Consider the following 20,414-nt stretch of genomic DNA (forward strand, 5'->3'; position numbering starts at 1 on the left):
TTAAGCATGTACATTGACGTCTGATGGACATTTCGTATCCCCTTCTGAATGCACTGTAACACCACCGTATCGCTACCACTTTTCATCCATAATACACCGCTTGCCCTCGATGGGCGCAGCGGCATGACGCTCATTCTACCTGTTGATAACTAATTCTAGCCCATAAAAAGATAAAATGCATGTAATGATGGAAGCGAGCTGGATGGTTGCAGCTGTGTTTGACTGTGCATACATATGCCTGAATGATCCAACATACCGGATAAGAGAGGAAAGGCATATGTTGTCCCCGCTAGAATATTTACGCCACATCGCGTGGTAATGATCCTATTATTGTAGAAGCGGACGTACGAACGAACGAGTGAGCGAGGCGGCACCACTTGGACTTTGCGACTTTGGGGCGACGCGCAGCTTGAGCACACATACATTCCACTACATTCACATACACACAAACACACAGATAGGTGGTGGTGCTCGGTCACGCTACAGGATATACACATACACATACACAGGGGGGATATGACGACCTCTCTACGCACAGGTCGACAATCATTGCCACCAATGTCAAGTGGACAACCATTCGGATTGGCAACGTCATCTTCATCTTCATTTTCGACAAGTGGTAATGTTGCTACTGCAACTGCTGGTGCTAGTACCAGTGCCAGTGGTGGAGGGAGTTCGAACCTGCAATCGCACATGACAACACACAAATCGAATAAACCCATCTCTTCATCTTCTACATCTACGACGGCGGGGATCGGTATGACCACATCTAAATCGTTAAGTAATCTCAGAGGATCGAGCGAAGGTGCTCCAGGTGGTGGGGTAGGAAGAGCCAGCTCAACAAGGGGGAGTACGATGTCACCTTCTGCTTTTCCTGATAGCACGATGAAATCGAAACCGAAGAAGAAGAATAAGAAGGGCATGAAAGGTTGGGCTTGGGTAGTACAGGATGAGAATGGGAACATGTACGATGTACCGGATGAAGAAGAACTTCAGGTCAAGGTGGCGGTAAAGGAGGGGGAAGATTCACCGACTACAGCGTCCACGTCAGCGGTACCAACGAGGGCGGCAGTGGTGGACAAGGAGCAGGAGGAACTTGGTTCAGCAGATCAGGACGGAGCGAGATCATCGACTAGTAGAGGTGAGTCAAGTTGCATCTCGGGGCTGTTGTGATCACTCAAAGCTGATGAGAGCGAGTGATAGCCTCCACTATTCCCCCAAAAGAAGATCACACTCTACCCATAACGTTAGCTACACCTACTATACCTCCATCTGCACCTATACCTGAAACCACCATCACCGCCTCCTCCTCCTCCACCACCACCACCACCACCACCACCACCACCACCACCAATACCGCAGCAGTGTCTACGAACAAGAGACAGCACAAGAGTTCTAGTCCTGAAGCATTGAATGAGAACAGAGAAGAAGGAGAGGAAGAAGTGATAAGAGGTGAGTGAAGAGTGACGTCGGAAGACCCTATTCCCATCAAAACATGCCTCGTGTTTCTGACGCTGGTCGAAACCTTGATCAATCATTCAACGTTGAACGATGCTGATCATGTGTTTGTCCATTTCACATCCCATTTTACCCGTCTCCCGTGTCTCTTCTGATCGAAACAATGTCCTCTACTCGCCTCCCGCGACTCACGCGGTCGCGCTTCAAACTACGATCGCAATTACTGTCATCCGCGCCGTTACCTTTCCCCACTCCTCACGATGATCAATCCTCCATTCAATACACCACCACTTCGTCGACTCCAACTCCATCTCAACCCTCAAAACCACCTCCACCACCACACCTTGTCGATCGTGACGTTAACCTCCATTCTCCTCCTAAAACAGACGCGAGCTCTGCTCCTCCCGAGGCCGAACCACCAAGTAAAGCTCCCAACTCAAGTGCCTCCACCGTCGCCCAACTACACCCAAAGAAAAGAAGGAAAACGTCCCCTCCTCCATCGATCACACCTGTTCGACCACCACCTCTCGAGCGATCCAACTCTGCCACCGTCGCGAGGACCGCTACCACTGCGACCGGAGCGAACACCCCTACAACTGGTAACGGTGCTGTTGCTTCATCGTCAAAGACAAAGGTTTCAACATCGAATCGACAACATCAGGCGGGAAGCACGGTACCTCCCACCAAGTCGGGTCGTGCAGCCTTGATCGTACGCACGGTGAACCAAGCGGTCAGTCGAGCGGGATCACAACATGTAGTAGATGATGATTCACCTCTCCCTGCACCGCCACGAGCGGGTATGGGAGAAGGCTTGCACGAACAGCCGAAAGAGAGTGCGGTAAGGGAAGAAGCGTTGCTGAGGAGAGAGGCGCAATACATCATTGATGCCGCTGAATCCCATCGACGAGAGGTTGATAAACGACGAGAATCAGAAACGGACGACTTGGGTAAACGAACAAGACGACCTGTCGATCATACGAATGGTATTAGTAACGGGGAAATAACGAATGGAAAAGGGAATGGAAATGGACACGATAATCAGCCTGGTCCATCGAGTACGACACGGCGGAATCGGAATCGGAATGAGTCGATCACAAACCCCCGTCCAGAATCGTTCGAAGCGCAATTTGCGGCAGTACAGAATTCGTACAAGGCGGCAGAGGCGGCCCATCGTACAGCAATACAAGGACAAGGACAAGGCGGACGACACCCGCACCCTTCAACTCCTCTTGGACCGATGGTTTACCAAGATGATCGGACATTTGGACCAAATGGCCAGTCACAAGCGGCGCAGTGGTTCGACAATGGATATGGGGATGGGATGGATGGACTGAGTATACAGATGGAAAGGGACGCCCAAGGGTTTGTCAATAATGTCAAGGTGAGTGCAGAGATTCTTCTTTCTGAACCTGGGAAGATTGCAAGCAGTCAGACGTAGTGTCTCGAGTGCTGATCACTTCTCTCGGTCCTACAGGAGAACCTCAAACAGATGATGAAATTCTACTTCCCTGAAGACAGTGCGAGGAAAGATGCATATTGCGAGAGGATAGGAAGAGGCTTACAACAGCTAGGATGGGAGTTGACCGACAATGCGGATGCGGCGTTGTTGCCGTAGTCTGCTGAGGTGGAAGCCGAGGAACGAGTATGGCAAGAGAAGCCAATCACCCTGATAGTATCGATAGTCACCTTGGATCAGCTTTTGACAGCCGGTTTGCATTTTTGTATCTTGTAACTATTGGAGATACTTGTTGCAAACGATGACATCGTCGGCTCGTTGTACAGTGCTTGTACTTGTCGTCGTCAACATGCAACTGCGACAATCTCTTGTACGATGGCCGGTGTAAGCATCCCCCTTGCACCAACACGAGTGACTGCCACTTTTGGGATAAAATGGAATTAAATGGGATCTCAAAATAATGAGCTTAGTGGTTGGCGCGCGACGTCAGTGACCGAAGGTGCAAGTGCAAGTGCAAGTTGGAATAATTCTGATCACATCCACTTCCACTCTTACAATACAAGCACATCACTTCCCGCTCCTCATCCGGCATCCATCTCTTTCATCGTATCATAACGTGATACGGTACGGTACGGAACACCGACCAAGCCAAAACCATTTACGACAGTGGTGGCGGTGAAGGAAGGAAAGGTGAAAGAAAACGACACGACTAAACTGAGCAAGATACGATTTTTTGTATTTCCATTCCATTCGGGACCCCACTGCCCTTCCCTTTCTTCAAAGGAAAAAGTCGACGCATCTATATACCCCATATCATAGTGTAATCAATAACAGCATAAATCAAACAGTGACAACGATAAGATCCTGTCTGCCCCGAACACGATGTCGCAAGAGTTAACGCCTTCGCGAGCTGGTGCTCAGCGACGGTCCGCCCATCCTCGGATCCACGCTGTTCAGAAACCATACTCCCGTCCTTCGTCTTTTGCCGGTCTCAGCACTTCAGCGACACTCACGGATCTCGCCAATGTTTCCTCGAGTCTGCTCTCTCCGTCTCAATCCCCTACCAAGGGGTCAGCATCTACGACACGCGGACAAATACCTTCATCTTCCAGTCATAGAAGTTTGCCGAGATCAGGTTCGGATTCTTCTTTGTTCTCTGGCTTCAGATCAATCTTGTCAAGACCATTACAATGGTTGACTACACCCGGTAAAACGACTCCGACAACTTCGTCAGCTGCTGCTGCTGGCGGGAAGAGGGATAGTTTATCTTCATTTGGGAATGATTTGGAAGATCCGGAATCACCTTCGCAGAAGAGAGATGGGAAGAGAATACGAAGAATCTCGCCAGAACCACCTACACAGAATGGTCATCCACCCAACGGCCATGGATATGGAGGAGCTTATGACCCCGAACCCAAATTCGAGGTCCAGGGACGAGCAGTCTCCGGATTCATGCTACCCCCTCTTTCCCCGAACGTCACTCTTAAACCCAAATCCCACTTGCCCGTGGTCAACGGCAATCCCCCAAAGGCACTTCCACCATATACGACCAATTTCTCTCGACCACTCGCAAGCTCTAAATCAATGTCGTATCTTGACCCACCTACAAATCTTCTGGGTGGACCAAGTAGCTACACTCCCAAACGTGGTGGAGTTCTGACAAGATCGAAGAGAGTGGAATTGTCCAGCTTCGACGACGACGCGGAGGACGACGATACCCGCGCCGGTGTGGAGTCAAGAAGGGGCAATGACGATAAGGGGAAAGGAAAGGAAGAGGAGAAGACCTGGAGTCCTTGGAAATCAAGATATGCCAATGCTGGTGGTGCAGCTTCCAATGCTGCTTCTCCGAGGAAGACTCTGACACCAAGTCGATCAACAGCTACTCGGTTATCAGAAAAACGTGACGTGAGTGACACTCTCTGCTTTGTCACTTGGTATAGCTGACCGTTTTCAATTCCTGCTAGTACACCCTACCTTCCGCATCGCCATTCAAAGCTCCTCCATCTCCACTTGTTCGGCAAGGTACTCCGGTCACTAGTGGCTTAACAAGATCTGCCACTACCACCAATGTTCGACGAGCAGCTAGCGTGGCAACAGACATCAGTATGGGTCGGACCGGGAGTGTAAATGGGATGCGACACTCTTCATCGATGCTTTTCGGCAGCGTAAACGGTGACAATGATGACGACAGGATGAGCGTTGATGGGGATCAAAGACAGAGGGAGAGCAGCGTGTTGGTAAGTCAATCGATGATCGATGATCATCAATAATGCATGTGCTGACGAAATCTACAGGACTGGTTCATGAAAGAGCGATGGGACCAACCCGGCTCTCCAGCGTCAATAGCTGCGTCAAGAAGATTGGGTTCCGCTGGCCCTTCAAATGGGCCTGCCCCGTTGAGAAAGGGACAACTGGTATGGCACGATGAAGAGAAAGCGTTTGTCAGGGAGAGTGAATTGCGAGCGTGTAAGTACAGCGGACACTCGTATGGGGACAATGAGCTGACTACCCTATAGCCAAAGCACCTCAACCTGTTCACAAAAACGAGGCAGAGCGAATTCTCTACACTCTCGAGAATATGCACAAAACCCCTCTCACCAACGCCCGCAAAGCCGACTTGCCCCAAATTCTCGGTCAATCTTCCCGAACCATCCGAAAGACGATCAACGTTCCGTTGGCCACGGCTGCTGCGGGAGATAATGCCAAATCCAGAAGGGATAGAGAACGACTTGGAGACGAGAAAGTGTCGGTTATGATCAGTCCTTATGGCAGGAGAAAAGTGGCAGACCAGATAGCCAAGGATGCAAGAAGGCAGCGAAGCAATGGAGAACATGGTGAGTAGTTAAAAGACCATTCAGTATCGAACGTTCAGCTGATCGGAACGCAGACCAACGATCTACACAATCGGTCACTCCATCAGATGCTCTAAGCGATACACATAGCCAAGCTTCAGATGTGGAGATGGAAGCGTCTTCTTCACAACGAGGACCTTCACCTTCCGCCGCACCTGCACCGACACCACGGCGATCGTCTCGGTTGAAGCGCAACACGACAGCGGATGAGGAGAGCGATGCTACGCCCAAGCCAAGGAGGACTAGAAGAGGAGCGTCAAAGCAGCCCGAGACTGTGCACGAATCTCAACCGACCCCTAAAGGCACAACACGTCGTACCAGAAAGGGTACAGTGGAAAGGGGAACATCACCCGAGCCTCCTCCACCTATCCCTACCCCTTCGGTTCCGACGATCACAGCTACTGCTCCTTCGCCTGGCCAAGCACAAGGCTCCGACACATATCGACCTCGAGCCGATGGAGACTTGCCAAAGGAGAGATCTTCTCTTCGTGCTCGGTCAGACGCTTCCCACAGGCAACATGTCAGCGCAGCAAGTTATTCGAGATCGACCACTCCTTCTACTGGACGATTCTCGGCGAGAGAGGAGGATCTGCCAGACATGGATGAACTCGAACAAGCGGCCAAGATCCCCCTTCCGTCGTTCTCCGGCATTTCCTTTGCGGGCTTGAGTGGGGCATCTACCCCTACTACGACAAATGGTGTGCAAGCTGCGTCCACTTCAGAGTCAGGCACTGTTCAGCCTGCACCAGAGCCCAAGTCGTCGCTCAGCGTCGCTCCACCCAATCGAAAGGCCGCTGGACCGCTGGCCCGTTTGGGAGTCAGTTCGACCCGACCACGAGCCTCCTCTCCCCTCGCTGCTGGATCAATCGTTGCTCAGCCGGAATCTCCACCAACGATGCCCAAACCGAAATCCTCTGCAGAACCCATTCAGCCTCCTGCAAACGGCTTCTTCTCTGTGGCCGCTTCTACTCCTTCCTCCTCCTCTGGTTCCACCACTCCTGCCGGTAAACCTCCAGCCTCGACTTTCTTCTCGGCTTCAGCAGCTGCACCTGCACATAATGGCGATGCTTCCAAGGGTTCTTTCTCCTTTGGTTTGGGTAAACCCCCTACCGCAGCACCTGCACCATCAGAGACTGCTTCAGGCGGTGGTGTACCCGATTTCTTTGGAAAGAAATCTGCCCCTGCGTCTGGAACAGTGACACCAGCGGTTCCGTCCTTCGATTTCGGAATCTCTAAGAAAGCGGAGGAACCAAAGGCGGCCCCTGCTAAATTGCCCACCTTCTCCTTCGGTGGTGCTAGCTCCGAGGCGACGACAGCAGAAGCACCGAAGACAAGCGGTAGCGTATTTGGAGCACCGGCTTCATCCACCAACGGCGGATTCAGCTTCAATGCGCCGAAAGAGACAACACCGGCAGCTGCGTCGTCCTCCTTCTCCGTAAGTGACCTCCTACTCATCTGTACCATTGATACGTAGCTGATAGCGGTCTCTCAGTTCTCTGCGTCCAAACCTGCCGAGACGAACAAGGCTCCATTCTCCTTCGGATCATCATCTAACGATAAATCTGCTGAGACAAGCAAACCTGCCTTCTCATTCGGCTCGACTTCCAGCAAACCCGCAGCGGACAAGCCCGCGGAGGCACCCAAGGCGACGTTCAGCTTTGGCGCCCCTGCTCCTGCTGCTGAAGCTCCCAAATCTGCTGAAGCCGCCAAGCCAGCTTTCTCCTTCGGGGCTCCGTCGACGAGTACTCCTTTCGGTGCGAGCACCAACGGCACAGCACCAGCCACTACTGCTGCTCCTGCCTTCGGTGGCTTCTCATTCAACAAGCCTGCAGATGACAAGCCTGCAGAGAAAGCGGACAAGGCCAAGGATGCCCCGTCGAACCCCTTCGGTGCTCCTCCGGCAACAAGCAGTAACTTCACCTTTGGCGCACCCGCTTCAACTCCGGCTAGCACTAGCTCACCTTTCGGTGCATCTCAAGCGAACGGACCAGCCGATGCATCAAAGTCAAATCCATTCGGATCGACCACTCCTGCCGCCTCGACCGGTTTCACCTTCGGCGCTTCGTCATCTACTCCGGCTGCGCCAGCGAACGGATCTTCTGGGGCATTCGGTTCGAGCAATGCTGCCCCTGCCGCTGCGTCAAATCCCTTCGGGCTCGGTGCCAGTGCTACTGCAGCTCCTGCTTCCAACCCCTTCGGATCCACGGCTCCCTCAAAGGCTAGCGCTGCAGCGAGTCCAGCAGTGAACTCATCCTTCACGTTTGGAGCGAACAATGCTTCGTCCACACCAGGATTTGGATCCGCACCTAGTCCGGCGCCATCGAATCCATTTGGTGGAGCAGCTCAACAACCAGCTACACCTACGGGTGGGTTTGGCTTCACCTTCGGTGCGGGTGGAGGTCCTAGCAGTCCTGCACCTACCACATCCACCTTTGGCTTTGGCCAACCAGCCCCTGCGGCACCTTCCACTCCAGGTGCCAACGCATCTTCGACATTCAGCTTTGGTACACCTGCCAACGGCGCAGCGCCTAGTTCGACATTCGGATTCGGATCCAACCCAGCACCTGCTGCCCCTCCATCCTCAGCCGGAGGTGTTGGTGGATTCGGCTTTGGAGCCCCTGCGCCTGTTGCCGCTCCAGCTGCTGCACCTCAAGCTCAAAGATTTGGAAGTCCAGCACCAGCGGATGGCGGGTTCAGTTTAGGTTCGGCCGAACCTGCGCCTTCGAGTCCGGGCGGGAGGAGGGTGAAAGGTCTACCGAGGAGAGCACCCGCGAAGCGGTAGTTTTGTCGTTACTACCGATGTCAGGTAAAAGGAAAGCAACGGACGGAGAGAGCGAAGAAGAAAGGAAGAGAGGAGTACGAATTGTTGTCTAGGTTTCAAGCATAGGTATATAGGTATATAGGTATAGTATTTTCTTCTCTCTCATATCATTTTCAGAATGGCTTTTTGCATAGGTGGATAGGTAAGAAACGAAACGACCAAATGGGAGAGTGGGAAGAGGACGATTTGGTCTTAATGATGAGTGATGCATGAATGTATGATCTCGTCGTGACTCCCCCACTATGTCAACCGGTCATGAAGTGATCTCGAAGCACCCGTCCATTCCATCGACTTGTGATGGACGTGGTCTAGGTTGGCGATCAAGTTGCAGGTCTTTGAACAGCGATCATCTCAATTGCACGGGATTGTTCGCGTTTCATGAACGTGGCATAAAATGATGTGATACGATACGGTAGATGTAGTTTGATATATAACAACACTTTCTACAGTACGTACAATGCGAGATGAAGAGCAACAAAGGGTCATGATATATGAGATTGGGTGAGAGGAGAAAAGAGAGATAGTACTCGATTGTCCTAAATGATTTGAATGTGAAAAATGTATATACAACTAAGTTAACCCCAAAGAAATATGGTTTTGATCTAATCTACAAGAAGGATAATAAGAAAAGAGAAAAATGCGTTGCGTTGACTGTCCATGCTAATACCAAATCGAAAATAAGAAAAAGATTGTTGCGCCTCAAGCGTAAATCCTGCACTGTCCGTAATACCTGTCCTCTTCCTCTGCATCTCTCTCGATGACCAAACTTGCAGATTTGACATTCCCGATTTTCTTCTTCATGCCGTTATCCTTTATCGGCCACTTGGACGCGATCACAGGTGCAGCGAGAAGTGTCGTGGCAGCTAATGTCGAACTGATCTTCTGAAGTTCGGAATCGTGATCCCATTCCTCGTCCGACTCTGTATCAGCCAAAGACTCGGCACTTCGACTGGCAACAAGTGCGGGTAGTATTGCTGCACATCGCTCGAGACTAGGTCTTCGAGCTTTGACTCGTATGATCGAGGTGAACTCTTCGTCGGTGATTTGGACAGGAGTAACAGTACCGACGATGGAGGAGAGATCGGGTCGATCGGTGGGTCCAACTCGTGATTTCGGAGGAGTGATAGGTCCCTCTTCCTCTTCCTCTGAAGATCCTTCGTCAGAAGAACAGTCCATCATCGCGGGATGAACAGCTTGTGATTGTTCCGCGGCAAGTTCCGCTCGCATCAGATCGTCCGCCGTCCAAGATCGCCATAGTTTTGAGCTCTTGCTTGGCTCCGCGTTGAGTAGACCGTTTGCAGGTAGATAACCATTGCTGAATGCTCGACGAAGGGATTTGTCCGCAGCGCGACCTCGCTCCAATCCTTCGAGCCAATGTCTCTTCCCTTCCTCTCGCTCATATCGAATACCCAGCTTCCTGATCTGGCTAACTCGAGATGCAATCTGGGTCAGTCGAGCGAGATATCCTGAATAGGTAGCACGAGCGTGCACCGGCAGGCAATGAGCGGGAGGAATGGAAAGCAAGAATGATTGAGGGGATTGAGCCGATCGACTGCGAGCGGGAGTAGGGCATCCAGACGTGTTGGAAAACACAGAGGTGGCGGGTGTGATAGGTGATGGAGTAGATTCCATGTCTGACTCGTCATCGGACAATGACACAGTTGATGAAGCCGATGATGATCGTGATCGAGAGTATGAAGCATTTCGATCGACACCCGACGACTCCAACAGTTGGTTGATCTCTTCCTTCAGCTTGGCGTACTCCTCGAGCTGTCTTGTAGTCTCTGACTTGATCGCCCAAGGAAGGAAGGCAGACGGCAGTTGCTCCTTTAGTACCGGCAACACGTATCGTCTATAAGTGTCGACCAAGATGGAACGAGCTTGTCGTCGGTGGACTCGCGCTGGCGCACAGGGAGGCGCAGCCAACGACGACCGAGAGACGACCGAAGGAGTACTCGACGACAACAATGGTGACAACAGGCTGAGGAGGAGTGCTGATGGTGATCGTCGAGAGGTGGTAGGGGAAGGAGGGACGGATTTTGTTGAAGAAGTCGAAGCGTTCGAGGCGATGCTGGACGTGCTTGTTCTGGGTGGAGCAGGCGCTTGTGCAGGCGCTGTGAAAGACAAGTGGACCTCCTCAATCACTCGATGCAGTTGCGCGACACAAGAGGGAGTGATAGGCATGGTGATCGAAGTACCGTCGATCAAGTTGACAGCGATCGTCGCCGTGGGAAGGGAGAAGGTGACATCGTCGACGATCCCGCAAATCCAACTAGACTTCTCGCCAAGCAGAACATTTTGACACTGGATGTCCTCTTGCAAACACAGCCCTCGGTGTGAGAGAAGTGCTGGGGGGAGGGGTAGTGATCGAGAGCTAAGGTATTATGGAAGAATTTTGTCAGCCTCAGAAGCAGGCGACCACGTCGCAATGTCACTCACGTGTAAGCATGCGTTGGGAGGGGCAAAGTGAACAGGATAGTAAGAGGTGATGGGTTGGAAGGTGTGGGCAAAGGCAAAAGACGAAGAAGCATGTTTGAATTTTGGGATGAAAAACCGAGGTCGTTTGAGGAAGAACCGTTTGAGTTGATTCTATATCACCTTGCACCCAGAGCCCAAGCAAGTGATTGCCTCCTTCCCGTGCGGTGTCGACCACTTCAAGGTCGGGTATGGAGTAATGCAATCGGCTAACGGGTCAGGCGATTGATTTGAGAACAAGGGAGTGTGGTGTTGAGTCTGGACAACAAATGGGAGTATGTGGTTGTATAGCTTGAGGTCCCGAAGTTGGATCTGTGGAGATACCGTACCCGATTCCGAAAGAGTGGAAGGGGGGAAAGACGAGTCGACGTCGAGGATTTCGCTTTTATGGTATCTGTCTTGGGTGAGACAACGAGGGAACAAGAACGGGAAAGAGGGAAGGCAGGTCGTCTGGTGATTCCAATCGGACGGGAAAATGAAGGTGATTCCGAGAAGGTGCTGTGGAACGTGTGACACCACTTGGTTTGTGATCAAGTCGAGGATGTATTCGTGTATGTGTGGGTTGAGGTTGGTTGGTTGGTTGGTAGGTTGATAGGTTGATAGGTAGTACGAGATCCTTTTTCCGCCTTCCCGGTAGATTGGGACGGGAGAGATAAAAAGGTGTGACGAAAAGAAAGAAAGAACGGGAAGGACTAAGATTTCAATATACGTTATAAAGGAGAATGGGATGATCTATCTATATGTCTATTCTATAGGATTGTGCAGTCTATCGGTTGTTGTCGTGGTGGCGAGAGTGAATGTAAGAAGAGAGAAGTGTTGGAGTGAGAAGATGTGAGTCAGAACATTAAGGTTATACGATGAGTGACGATCTTGAATGGGAATGGAAGGGAAGGGGGGGGAGGGGGGATGTCTGACTTTGATCGAGGTATTTCGGATCCTCGTGTCGTGACTGAGGTGGGTTGCGTTGTCGCGGGGGATCTTTGCGTGTGTGTGTGTGTAGGTGTGAGTGTGTGTGTGTGTGTGCGACTAAAGGATGTCTTGCATGATACAGCACTTGACTGTATACTGTATACAGTATGTCCACTGCCAGCTGAAAGAATCCAACAAGTAAAGTAACTTCACTTGGGTTTTCTTAGCGCGAAATGCAATATACCTAACCCGGACCCGGAAAGGCACCAAGCCTAGATCGGGAGGGGGAAGTCAGGGTAATCCGATATCATACAATCTTGCTAAACTTTTCTTCCTCTCCATTTCCTGCGGACCCCTCCTTGTTATATCGCGTGGCAGTGAGGAAGCTACGGGCATGACGGGAGAGGCGGGGAGCCACCCACATCGCGTGCTCAGGGACGTACATGAAAACAATCTTGCGCGTTAAAGTGTTAACGATATTGACATAAGCTTCAAGGGTCCCGGCCTTGACACAACCTTTTCGGAGATATTCTTTTCTAGCTCTCCCATTGCCCTTTTCCCGTCCGATGAATTACAAGTCTACCATAATTCATTCACACGTGGAATTAGAATTGGCTTGTAAACGACCAAACTTGCCCCGTGCGGTGGCGTTGTGGTGTTTTTTTCTGTTTGAATGTCACTCCTCCGAGACATGGCGCGAAAGGGGAGAGAGAATGTAACGTGGACGCCTTCTCGGTTCGTGTCGACACCGCCGGCATAAGAAGAATAGGTCCTGTTTGTTACGCAATGCGTCGCAAAGGGCTTAGCTGCGTATTGTGTGGATGTAGCTCAAACGGAACCGAATAGGTAGATAATAGACGTCCACTGACACTGTGTACAAGCTTTGGAAGAAATTAACAAGTGAGACTAGTAGATCATTGCAATCATTTGTATAGGTCGGATCTGTCTCAATTTCGGGGTGGAGCGTTCCTTCAGTCCGACGAATGAGCTTATACGAAGGATCTACATCAAAGACATATAGTCACGATAATTATTATACAGGGAACGAACGATTGGTACGATCAGTCTCACTTCGTACATGGTGCGACGAAACCTGTGTCCGATCCTACTCGTCGTATACAACGCTCACATAGTGCCCGATCTATGGGACAGGTTATAGCGAAACCTCACCACGTTATGCAGACCCAGGACGAGACGAGACAAAACATGAGTGATCTACTCATAGTCACCACTCTTACTCGCTTGCTTCTCGTTTTCGCAGCCGTACGTTATGAACAGTGCCACCATCATCATGTACACGTCACAACAAAGTTGTGCGCATGGCGAATTCTGGACCTTGGCGTTCGACTTTTGGAAAAGTCGGATCAAAATTCCCACGCATCTTGGTTAGCGTGAACGCACGACCGGCATTTGTTTTGGTTTCTTGGACCTGGCACTATTTTAGAGCAGATGTCAAGGTACATGTTAGAAGACTGCCTATCTCGGACGAGTTGATACAATGCATGAAGATGACGACGATGATAGCAATGATGTTTGTCGAATCGACAATGATAACGACAAAGACGAAGCCGTCGATGTCATCCAAGAGGAGTGTCTCTGAAAAACTTTCTCATGACGCAAGCAGATAACGTTGGTAGCGGGTCTGGGCATCTGGGCATTTGGCACCTGGCATTGGACGTCTTGTCATTCACGAGGTTTCGCATGCTGCACACTGCACACTGCACACTGTATATAGCGTATCTTCCCTGGCAGTTGCACGACAAAGTACTTCCTTTGCTCACTCAAAACATCAACTTTTGCATTTGACCAGCATGGTATCTCTACTGATAATCAATTGGATACGCACTGCACGGCAAGTTCCACCCAACAAACTCGGAGAGATAACGGCTCGTTCGGGTCTCTCACGTAACCCTTATTTTCGACCTATTTGTCTACCCGATCCCGTTCCTTCTTCCCTTATCGAAATTACGTGATTTCATCCATACGTCCTATCCCATAGAATACGATACACTCACGCAGATGGGGTGACTAATTCATGCCGTATGAACAAGTCGTCAGTGACAACCTGGTTACATACTGCGATGGGATCGAAATGCGAATTTTACGGTGTTGACATCGGACGCAAATAGCGAAATGTCCATATTAGACGGGATACGGGACGATCGGTCAAAAATAGACATCTCAATGAAATGGAGAAAGGATTACTGTACCGACCTAATTGGTCGAGCAACTGACCATTCGTTTACATGATTCGCGCGCTTCCAAGTCAAGATTGAACTCTCTTCTCGCGTTCGTACGATCAATGTGACTGTCTCAGAACAATTAGTAGAGGTACAATTGTTTTTGTTGATAGGAACGGTCACCGAACGAGTCGGGACTCGCACGCAGATACCTGCCTGATGCACTGTGCATGTTATTCTCAATTGCTTACACCTACATGAATAAAGTTTATACTTTCTGCACGCACAGACTTGACAGGGGAGGGCAAGGCACAAGAGAGGAACGTTGTGGCGGAAATGAATGGCAGGCCACTGTAGGCTACTTGGTACCTGGTTGTATCGTTGTTGTTTTGGTTTCATCCAACTCTACTCATCAAGAATAGGAACGACGCACACTGTAGATCAGGACGAACGAATGTTGATGTGCCTACCAAGGCGGACTTGCTATGCGATCGAGCAAAGACCGCGACGAGGGTTGATTGTTGACGCGAAGCCTGCTTGGCTATCTTTGTGCGGCTCGTAGCATGGGGCACATACAGATGCGTCTCTCTTGTCTGCATGACTTTCACGCAATACTGTCGCTGACGGTGTGATCCGACTTGGCGGAACTCTGCTTTGGTGACTGTGTGTGGCGAGACTTGGGTTGACTGGACCGATCATCAAAATGCGGTGCCCGCGAGGAAAAATCTTTCAACTTCATATCCATTGTGTTCACTCGATTCTGAATCAGGATCATATGGACGGGCGATGAAGAAGACAGTAGAGACTGGTCAGAATGCATGAAGTGAAGCAAGGATTGTAGGCAAGCCAGAGAAAACAGCTGCGCAGTCGTCTGACAGTCCCACGGAAATTCGACCAGTGATCGTGCTGGCTTGTCGTCTCCGTTCTTGGAAAGGAGCGGTGGATTAGCCCATGATTTTGCACAACGACCACGAAGGTAATTTTATTCGCACTTAGCTGCAGAACAAGCTGCATAGCTATCTTTCTGAAGAAATACAAATCTCGCAATGTAAGATAGATCAAATCCAGAGACCAATTCCAGACGCAATGTCATTCACTCTTCCGAAGGTTCTACAGATATGTCCCAATCATAGCTCGCTTGAAACTGGATTTTTTACCGGACGCATCGACTGCGCTTGTCATAGCAATGTACTGTATATCCAAAATATCGTACGGCCACTACAAGAGGACACCAACCATGGGACTACTGAAATGCTCCCATATTTGAACCCCATACTGCCACATGTCACGGTCGTACTAGAGTATTCCATGCAAGGTAAATATGAGATGCTACAAGACTGATAGACGATGCTCGGTATCTTCCTCTCTACACCTTGTCACCATCTAGTATTATCTATGATAGACCCGCCACACACGCTTCGAACGTCAAGAAAATGACCATATTCGTCTAATAACTCAAAGTCAGTTCTCGTCATTATCATAATTATCATAAGAGCGTCGACGAAATTTGACAACGGGAAGTGGGATTTAAGAAACGGGAAGGTAAACATACCGGCACGGCTCTGATGACGAGAAGGACAAGCAATCGAAGTTAATAGAGAGTAGCACGACATCAGCTTACGTCATTTCATTGTGCGAGTAGCACACGACGTCGTCCCTCCACAAACACAACGGCGCCGAAATACAAACAAGCCGAAAACGAAAGGGTCGGAGCCGGTTTGGCATACAGTCCATGACAGCTCATGACATGCTTATACTGGTTCTGACTCGGGACCGACCGGGCGGCAGGTACAGAACAGTACGATATCATGGCTGAACAGAGGTAACGATTGATGATCACGGTGACTCACCTTATCAAAGTCGGTCCTAGTCCTGCGAACATGACCCTCCAGCCTTCTCTTCTCACAGCCTCTACCGCGATATTTCTCAGTGAGGGTGGCTTCATCCTCACCAATCTCGTATCAGAAACAGCTGCTCCAGAAATAGTTTTGTTAGATTCTGTCGTCGGCCAAGGCGTCCCTTGCATTCTCGTTTTAAATACATCTAACGGGAACGTAGCCTAACAGATCAAAACTCAAATGTCAGCTCAAGCGGATTCAAGCCACGATCTCCTTCCGAGCATCTTGTCGAGTTCATACAACTCACCAGCCATGCAATGACACCTGCGACTCCCCCGGCCGTCATCAACTCTGGCCAGCTCAACCCGCTCGCCATCTCTGCCTCCGCTTCGTCGATCAATGTATGCCCCTCGTGTCGGTTGGAGTTCGGTGGTATTGGTGGTTGTCGTGACCACTTGAAGAATCGCAGAATCGCTTCGTATCTGGATTCTCATATTCGTCAGCACTGCTTGGTGAATGTGATGCTATAGTTTACATTCGCAGCAAGGCATCTGCAAATCCCAAGCGTTGGAGTAGTCACAATATACTCACGTGCAGAAATATGGTCCATAAGCAAGATCCCGCATGGCAGTAGCTGAAAATCCTCGAAAGATGCCTCGGATACCGTCCGTCCGGATGATGGTCTTCACAACATTCAGAGTTGATGTGTTGACATGTGGCGGCGCAGATTGTTGTCGGATCTGTTACGGACATGTTAGTTTAAAGTGGACATATGATATCCGAGAAGGAAGGTGACAATCTGACATACCTTGATGAGCTCGGTGGGACATGTCAAAAAGCTGTAGCCTCGTCAGCGAATGTACCGATGGGACAGGAGGACAAGCGTAAAGGTATCACGATACAGAAGGCATTGAAAGCCCTTGCTTATAGTACAAGTAACGGGGTAGGGGGAGACGGACGTTCCACTCACGCTCCAATAAAACCACTACCTGCTCCTGCGAGGAAGATCTGACCGAGTGTCGGCTCTTTCTCGGAATGTGGTTCGAGTTGTAGTTTCATGAAGAACGAGTAGGAGGTGAAAACGACGCCGTTGATCTGTTGGTCCGACAAGAAAGGGTCAATTATGGTCTGCTGAGCTGAGCGCTCCAAAAGTGTGAGAGATCACATACGAAAGCTATACCGGCCTGCGAGGAACAGATTAATCAGCAGCTATAGGCCTGGGAATGTACTCATGACTCAATGATGAGTTAGAGACCTGGACGTACCATGGGAGATGTAACACCTTTGAACAACCCCTTCACTTTCTCCTCCTTGACTATCGCCCCTACGTCGTGTGAATGGAGGTCAGCAGCTGAACCTGAGTCTCTTAAGACCAAAAGACATGTCTCCCCGTCCTGAGAGGTCAGAAGTTGGAGCAGTTACACTCACCGAGTGCACTGAAGGTGGAGGAATATCTCCCGGCATATTGAGGTGTCTGATATCTCACTTTGACCACGTCGAAAGGCTGTCCAACGAGCAGACCAGCAGCTCCTGTGTATAATTAAATTATCAGCCGTTGCTCGCTCCGACCGTGATACGCTGTATCATCTCTCCGAAGTCTGAACTCTGACAAAGGATAGTACGATAGCTGAAAGAGATGCTTGTGTCTGAATGAAGGCTTCATGACATACCTGCTATCACACCAGCTGTAAAGTCTATTCCTGCATGTGTACCTCCTAAAACAGAACAATCGTTTCATCTGATCAGTAATTCTTCCAAGAGCTTCCAAGCTAGAGCAAAAGCTAGAGCTAGGGCTCACCATTACCACTTCCATTCCCTTTACTCTTGCCCTTTCCCTTTCCATTGATATCGTCCTCGATCAAGCTACTATCAACCAAGGAATTGGTACTGGCGCCCACTCGCGATGATTCCCCAGCATTGAGATCGTTCATTCCATCTATCGCGTTCGAAGTTGATATGTCCTAATTCTGCTCAGAGTAGATTGAGAAGGCAGTTCGAGATGATTGAGAGAAGATCAAAGGAGATGTGACGGTGATTGAGAAGTCCGTCTCGAGGCGAATGAACGTACGGCTGCTTTGGCCTTGATCAAGAGGACGTAGTGTAAGATCGAATTTCTTTGTACTGGACTACGTCTGAAGAGAAGAGAAGAGATGCAAAAAGAGTCAGAAGTAACAAGTTAAGCAGAGTGTATCTCATTATCGTTTTATTTTCGTCCAAAAGAGTTCAAGCGCGTGTAGGGCGGTTATCGACATTGATCTAGCATCTTGACGTAATACCTCGACCTCAACCTTCATGGATCATTGATCAGCCTAGACATAATTGAGAAATAGCTTGGTAGTGTTCGACATAGCTCACAGGCGTAGGTTGACCACTGCTTCGAAACGATAGCCAGTAGAAGATCAGTAGTAAGGAGACTCGAGAGTGCTGTGCGTCATCGATAACAACACAGCTCCCTTCGAAGCGTCGAGCAGATCTCCTCCACCAACCGTACCGGATCACTATATTCATCACTTCAACCCTCGTATCGACTTATAGTCAAATCCTTTGTCTCTCCCGCGAGCCCTCTCCATTCCCTCCAGCTGCAAGCTGCAAGCGACCCTCGATCGGCTCATCCGACCCTGACCCATTCCATGACAAGATGATGAATCTCGACGAAGAGGTCAGATTATGGACTACCAACAGTGAACGAGAAAAGACGGAGAACTTGGCTACATTGTACAGTATCATCGTGAGCCTCGAGTACTTGGAAAGAGCATACGTCCGAGATTCAGTGAATGGGAAAGAGTGAGCGAGATGTCTACTCTCTCTACGTTGATTGAGATCATTGCGCTGATACATGGATAGATATGCTCCGGCCTGTATCAAGCTTTTAGCACAGTATAAGAGCTTGATGAAGCTCGTTGGGGATGAAGTAGGCGGGTTGGAACCTTTCATGAAGCGATTCAAGGTGAGTGACTACTGTCTCGAAGGATCACATCCCAGACATCGCTGGGAAGGCAGCCAACACGTCCACCATTCACTGAACTTGACCGTCCTCCGTATCTCAATTGTTGCCTCGACGCGCTGACACGCTACCATAGATGGACCACCAAGCGGCTTTACATCGATTGACAATTGGCGTACCGGCCACTGTCGAGCATTCTGCAGAAGCGACAGACGGAGGTGCCGAGGCTGGAAAATGGGTTGCGGAGACTACCCAGGTGAGTTCCTATACTATTCAGTCAGTCATATAGGGTAGGAACGGCTTGACTGATGTGATGTTGGACTATCTTAGTCATTCATCACATTTATGGACGCATTGAAACTCAACTTGAGGGCAAAAGATCAATTACATCCGTTCTTGACAGAGTTGATGAGTGGTTATTCTCGATTCAAGGGCAGTGGAGAATGGGAAGGGAGAGGCAAGATTTTGCATTGGTGAGTGAACTCTGGCCTTGGGTGGACTCAAGACCACATGTAGGTGCTGCGAGCGGGAAACGGCGATGTTGTCTAGGAATGGAAGGACAGGAGTGAACCGTTCGCAGATATTCGGAATGGAGGGGTCTGACAACGGATGGACATTCAACTTAATCAACGGCTTGTCGATCACACGTTGACTCATCAACTTTGTCTCCCCTTTAAAGGCTCATCACGCTCAACGCAATGAAGGCGAGCGACGAGATCACCGAAGAACAATCACGGCAGGTGAGTGTTCGATCTCCCTGGTACATTATCCTACGCCCGGATCCTGATCATCCACATAGATGCTCTTCGACATCGAGAATGCGTATAACGAATTCTTCAGATCACTGAGTAGTGGTAAGAGCACATAAAGTGTAAGAGGTTGTAAAGTATAATCTGAGAGAGTGATCCCACGCATGCATAACGAATATAACGGCAGACTCTCAAACACTTGGACTGGCTTGACCTCCTAGTTGTTGTGGTCTCGAGACCCCAGCGAAAGGGAATTCAGCAAGGGTGTAGAAGGGAGTGACAAAGAACGACAACGGTATCTTCGCAAACAGGTTCTCTGGACTTTTCAGTCCTCCCCTGTCATCTCCTTCTCTCATTCCCAACCGTCCTACCCCATCGTCCAAGATTCCAAACCGTACTACTCTATACAAGAGTAGCGCGACATCCCACTATACGTTGCCTCAACTTTCCGCATCAGATCTTATCAACCTTCCCATCCCAAATCTCGTACCTCATCCATAAACCCACAACTCAACCCAAGAGACACAAGACGACACTCTCGCAACCCCACTCTCCTATCGTTCCAGTTGAATGGCGAGATCACTCGACTGTTAATACCGCCCCTCAGACGCCCCGGTGTGAAGTCGCGAGTACATGACTCTAGAACGGTGTTCTCTTCGCCGGACTCTTTGGTGAAAGAGCATGAACAGCGCAGTTGAAGTACAAGTGGGATCAAGCACATATCCACCGGAA

At 50.0% G+C, this 20,414-nt stretch overlaps 6 protein-coding genes across 6 annotated transcripts; 4 read left to right on the plus strand and 2 right to left on the minus strand.

The window, feature by feature from the left end:
• Window positions 1–516: 516 nt before the first annotated feature.
• Window positions 517–1,460, plus strand: CI109_105148 (uncharacterized protein; the record flags this gene model as incomplete). Its single annotated transcript, XM_032003168.2, has 2 exons — window positions 517–1,141; window positions 1,204–1,460. The coding sequence occupies 2 exons, from the start codon at window positions 517–519 to the stop codon at window positions 1,458–1,460; spliced, it is 882 nt and encodes a 293-aa protein (XP_031862490.2).
• A 161-nt stretch (window positions 1,461–1,621) lies between these two features.
• Window positions 1,622–3,073, plus strand: CI109_105149 (uncharacterized protein; the record flags this gene model as incomplete). The annotated part of the gene is made up of 2 exons (XM_032003169.1): window positions 1,622–2,839; window positions 2,933–3,073. The coding sequence occupies 2 exons, from the start codon at window positions 1,622–1,624 to the stop codon at window positions 3,071–3,073; spliced, it is 1,359 nt and encodes a 452-aa protein (XP_031862491.1).
• Window positions 3,074–3,796: 723 nt separating this feature from the next.
• CI109_105150 (uncharacterized protein) lies at window positions 3,797–8,548 on the plus strand (the record flags this gene model as incomplete). Its single annotated transcript, XM_032003170.1, has 6 exons — window positions 3,797–4,819; window positions 4,879–5,151; window positions 5,209–5,380; window positions 5,431–5,748; window positions 5,802–7,201; window positions 7,259–8,548. The coding sequence occupies 6 exons, from the start codon at window positions 3,797–3,799 to the stop codon at window positions 8,546–8,548; spliced, it is 4,476 nt and encodes a 1,491-aa protein (XP_031862492.1).
• Window positions 8,549–9,286: 738 nt separating this feature from the next.
• On the minus strand, window positions 9,287–11,118 carry CI109_105151 (uncharacterized protein; the record flags this gene model as incomplete). The annotated part of the gene is made up of 2 exons (XM_032003171.1): window positions 9,287–10,961; window positions 11,027–11,118. The coding sequence occupies 2 exons, from the start codon at window positions 11,116–11,118 to the stop codon at window positions 9,287–9,289; spliced, it is 1,767 nt and encodes a 588-aa protein (XP_031862493.1).
• A 4,879-nt stretch (window positions 11,119–15,997) lies between these two features.
• CI109_105152 (uncharacterized protein) lies at window positions 15,998–17,920 on the minus strand (the record flags this gene model as incomplete). Its single annotated transcript, XM_032003172.1, has 10 exons — window positions 15,998–16,210; window positions 16,297–16,471; window positions 16,581–16,729; window positions 16,798–16,828; window positions 16,960–17,084; window positions 17,159–17,173; window positions 17,255–17,313; window positions 17,418–17,519; window positions 17,660–17,704; window positions 17,788–17,920. 10 exons carry the CDS (start codon window positions 17,918–17,920, stop codon window positions 15,998–16,000), a joined length of 1,047 nt encoding a protein of 348 aa, XP_031862494.1.
• Window positions 17,921–18,627: 707 nt separating this feature from the next.
• On the plus strand, window positions 18,628–19,801 carry CI109_105153 (uncharacterized protein; the record flags this gene model as incomplete). The annotated part of the gene is made up of 6 exons (XM_032003173.1): window positions 18,628–18,773; window positions 18,834–18,936; window positions 19,070–19,189; window positions 19,264–19,406; window positions 19,613–19,673; window positions 19,733–19,801. The coding sequence occupies 6 exons, from the start codon at window positions 18,628–18,630 to the stop codon at window positions 19,799–19,801; spliced, it is 642 nt and encodes a 213-aa protein (XP_031862495.1).
• Window positions 19,802–20,414: the final 613 nt, after the last annotated feature.

The sequence above is a fragment of the Kwoniella shandongensis genome, chromosome 9, assembly GCF_008629635.2.
Source record: "Kwoniella shandongensis chromosome 9, complete sequence".
NCBI lineage: Eukaryota > Fungi > Basidiomycota > Tremellomycetes > Tremellales > Cryptococcaceae > Kwoniella > Kwoniella shandongensis.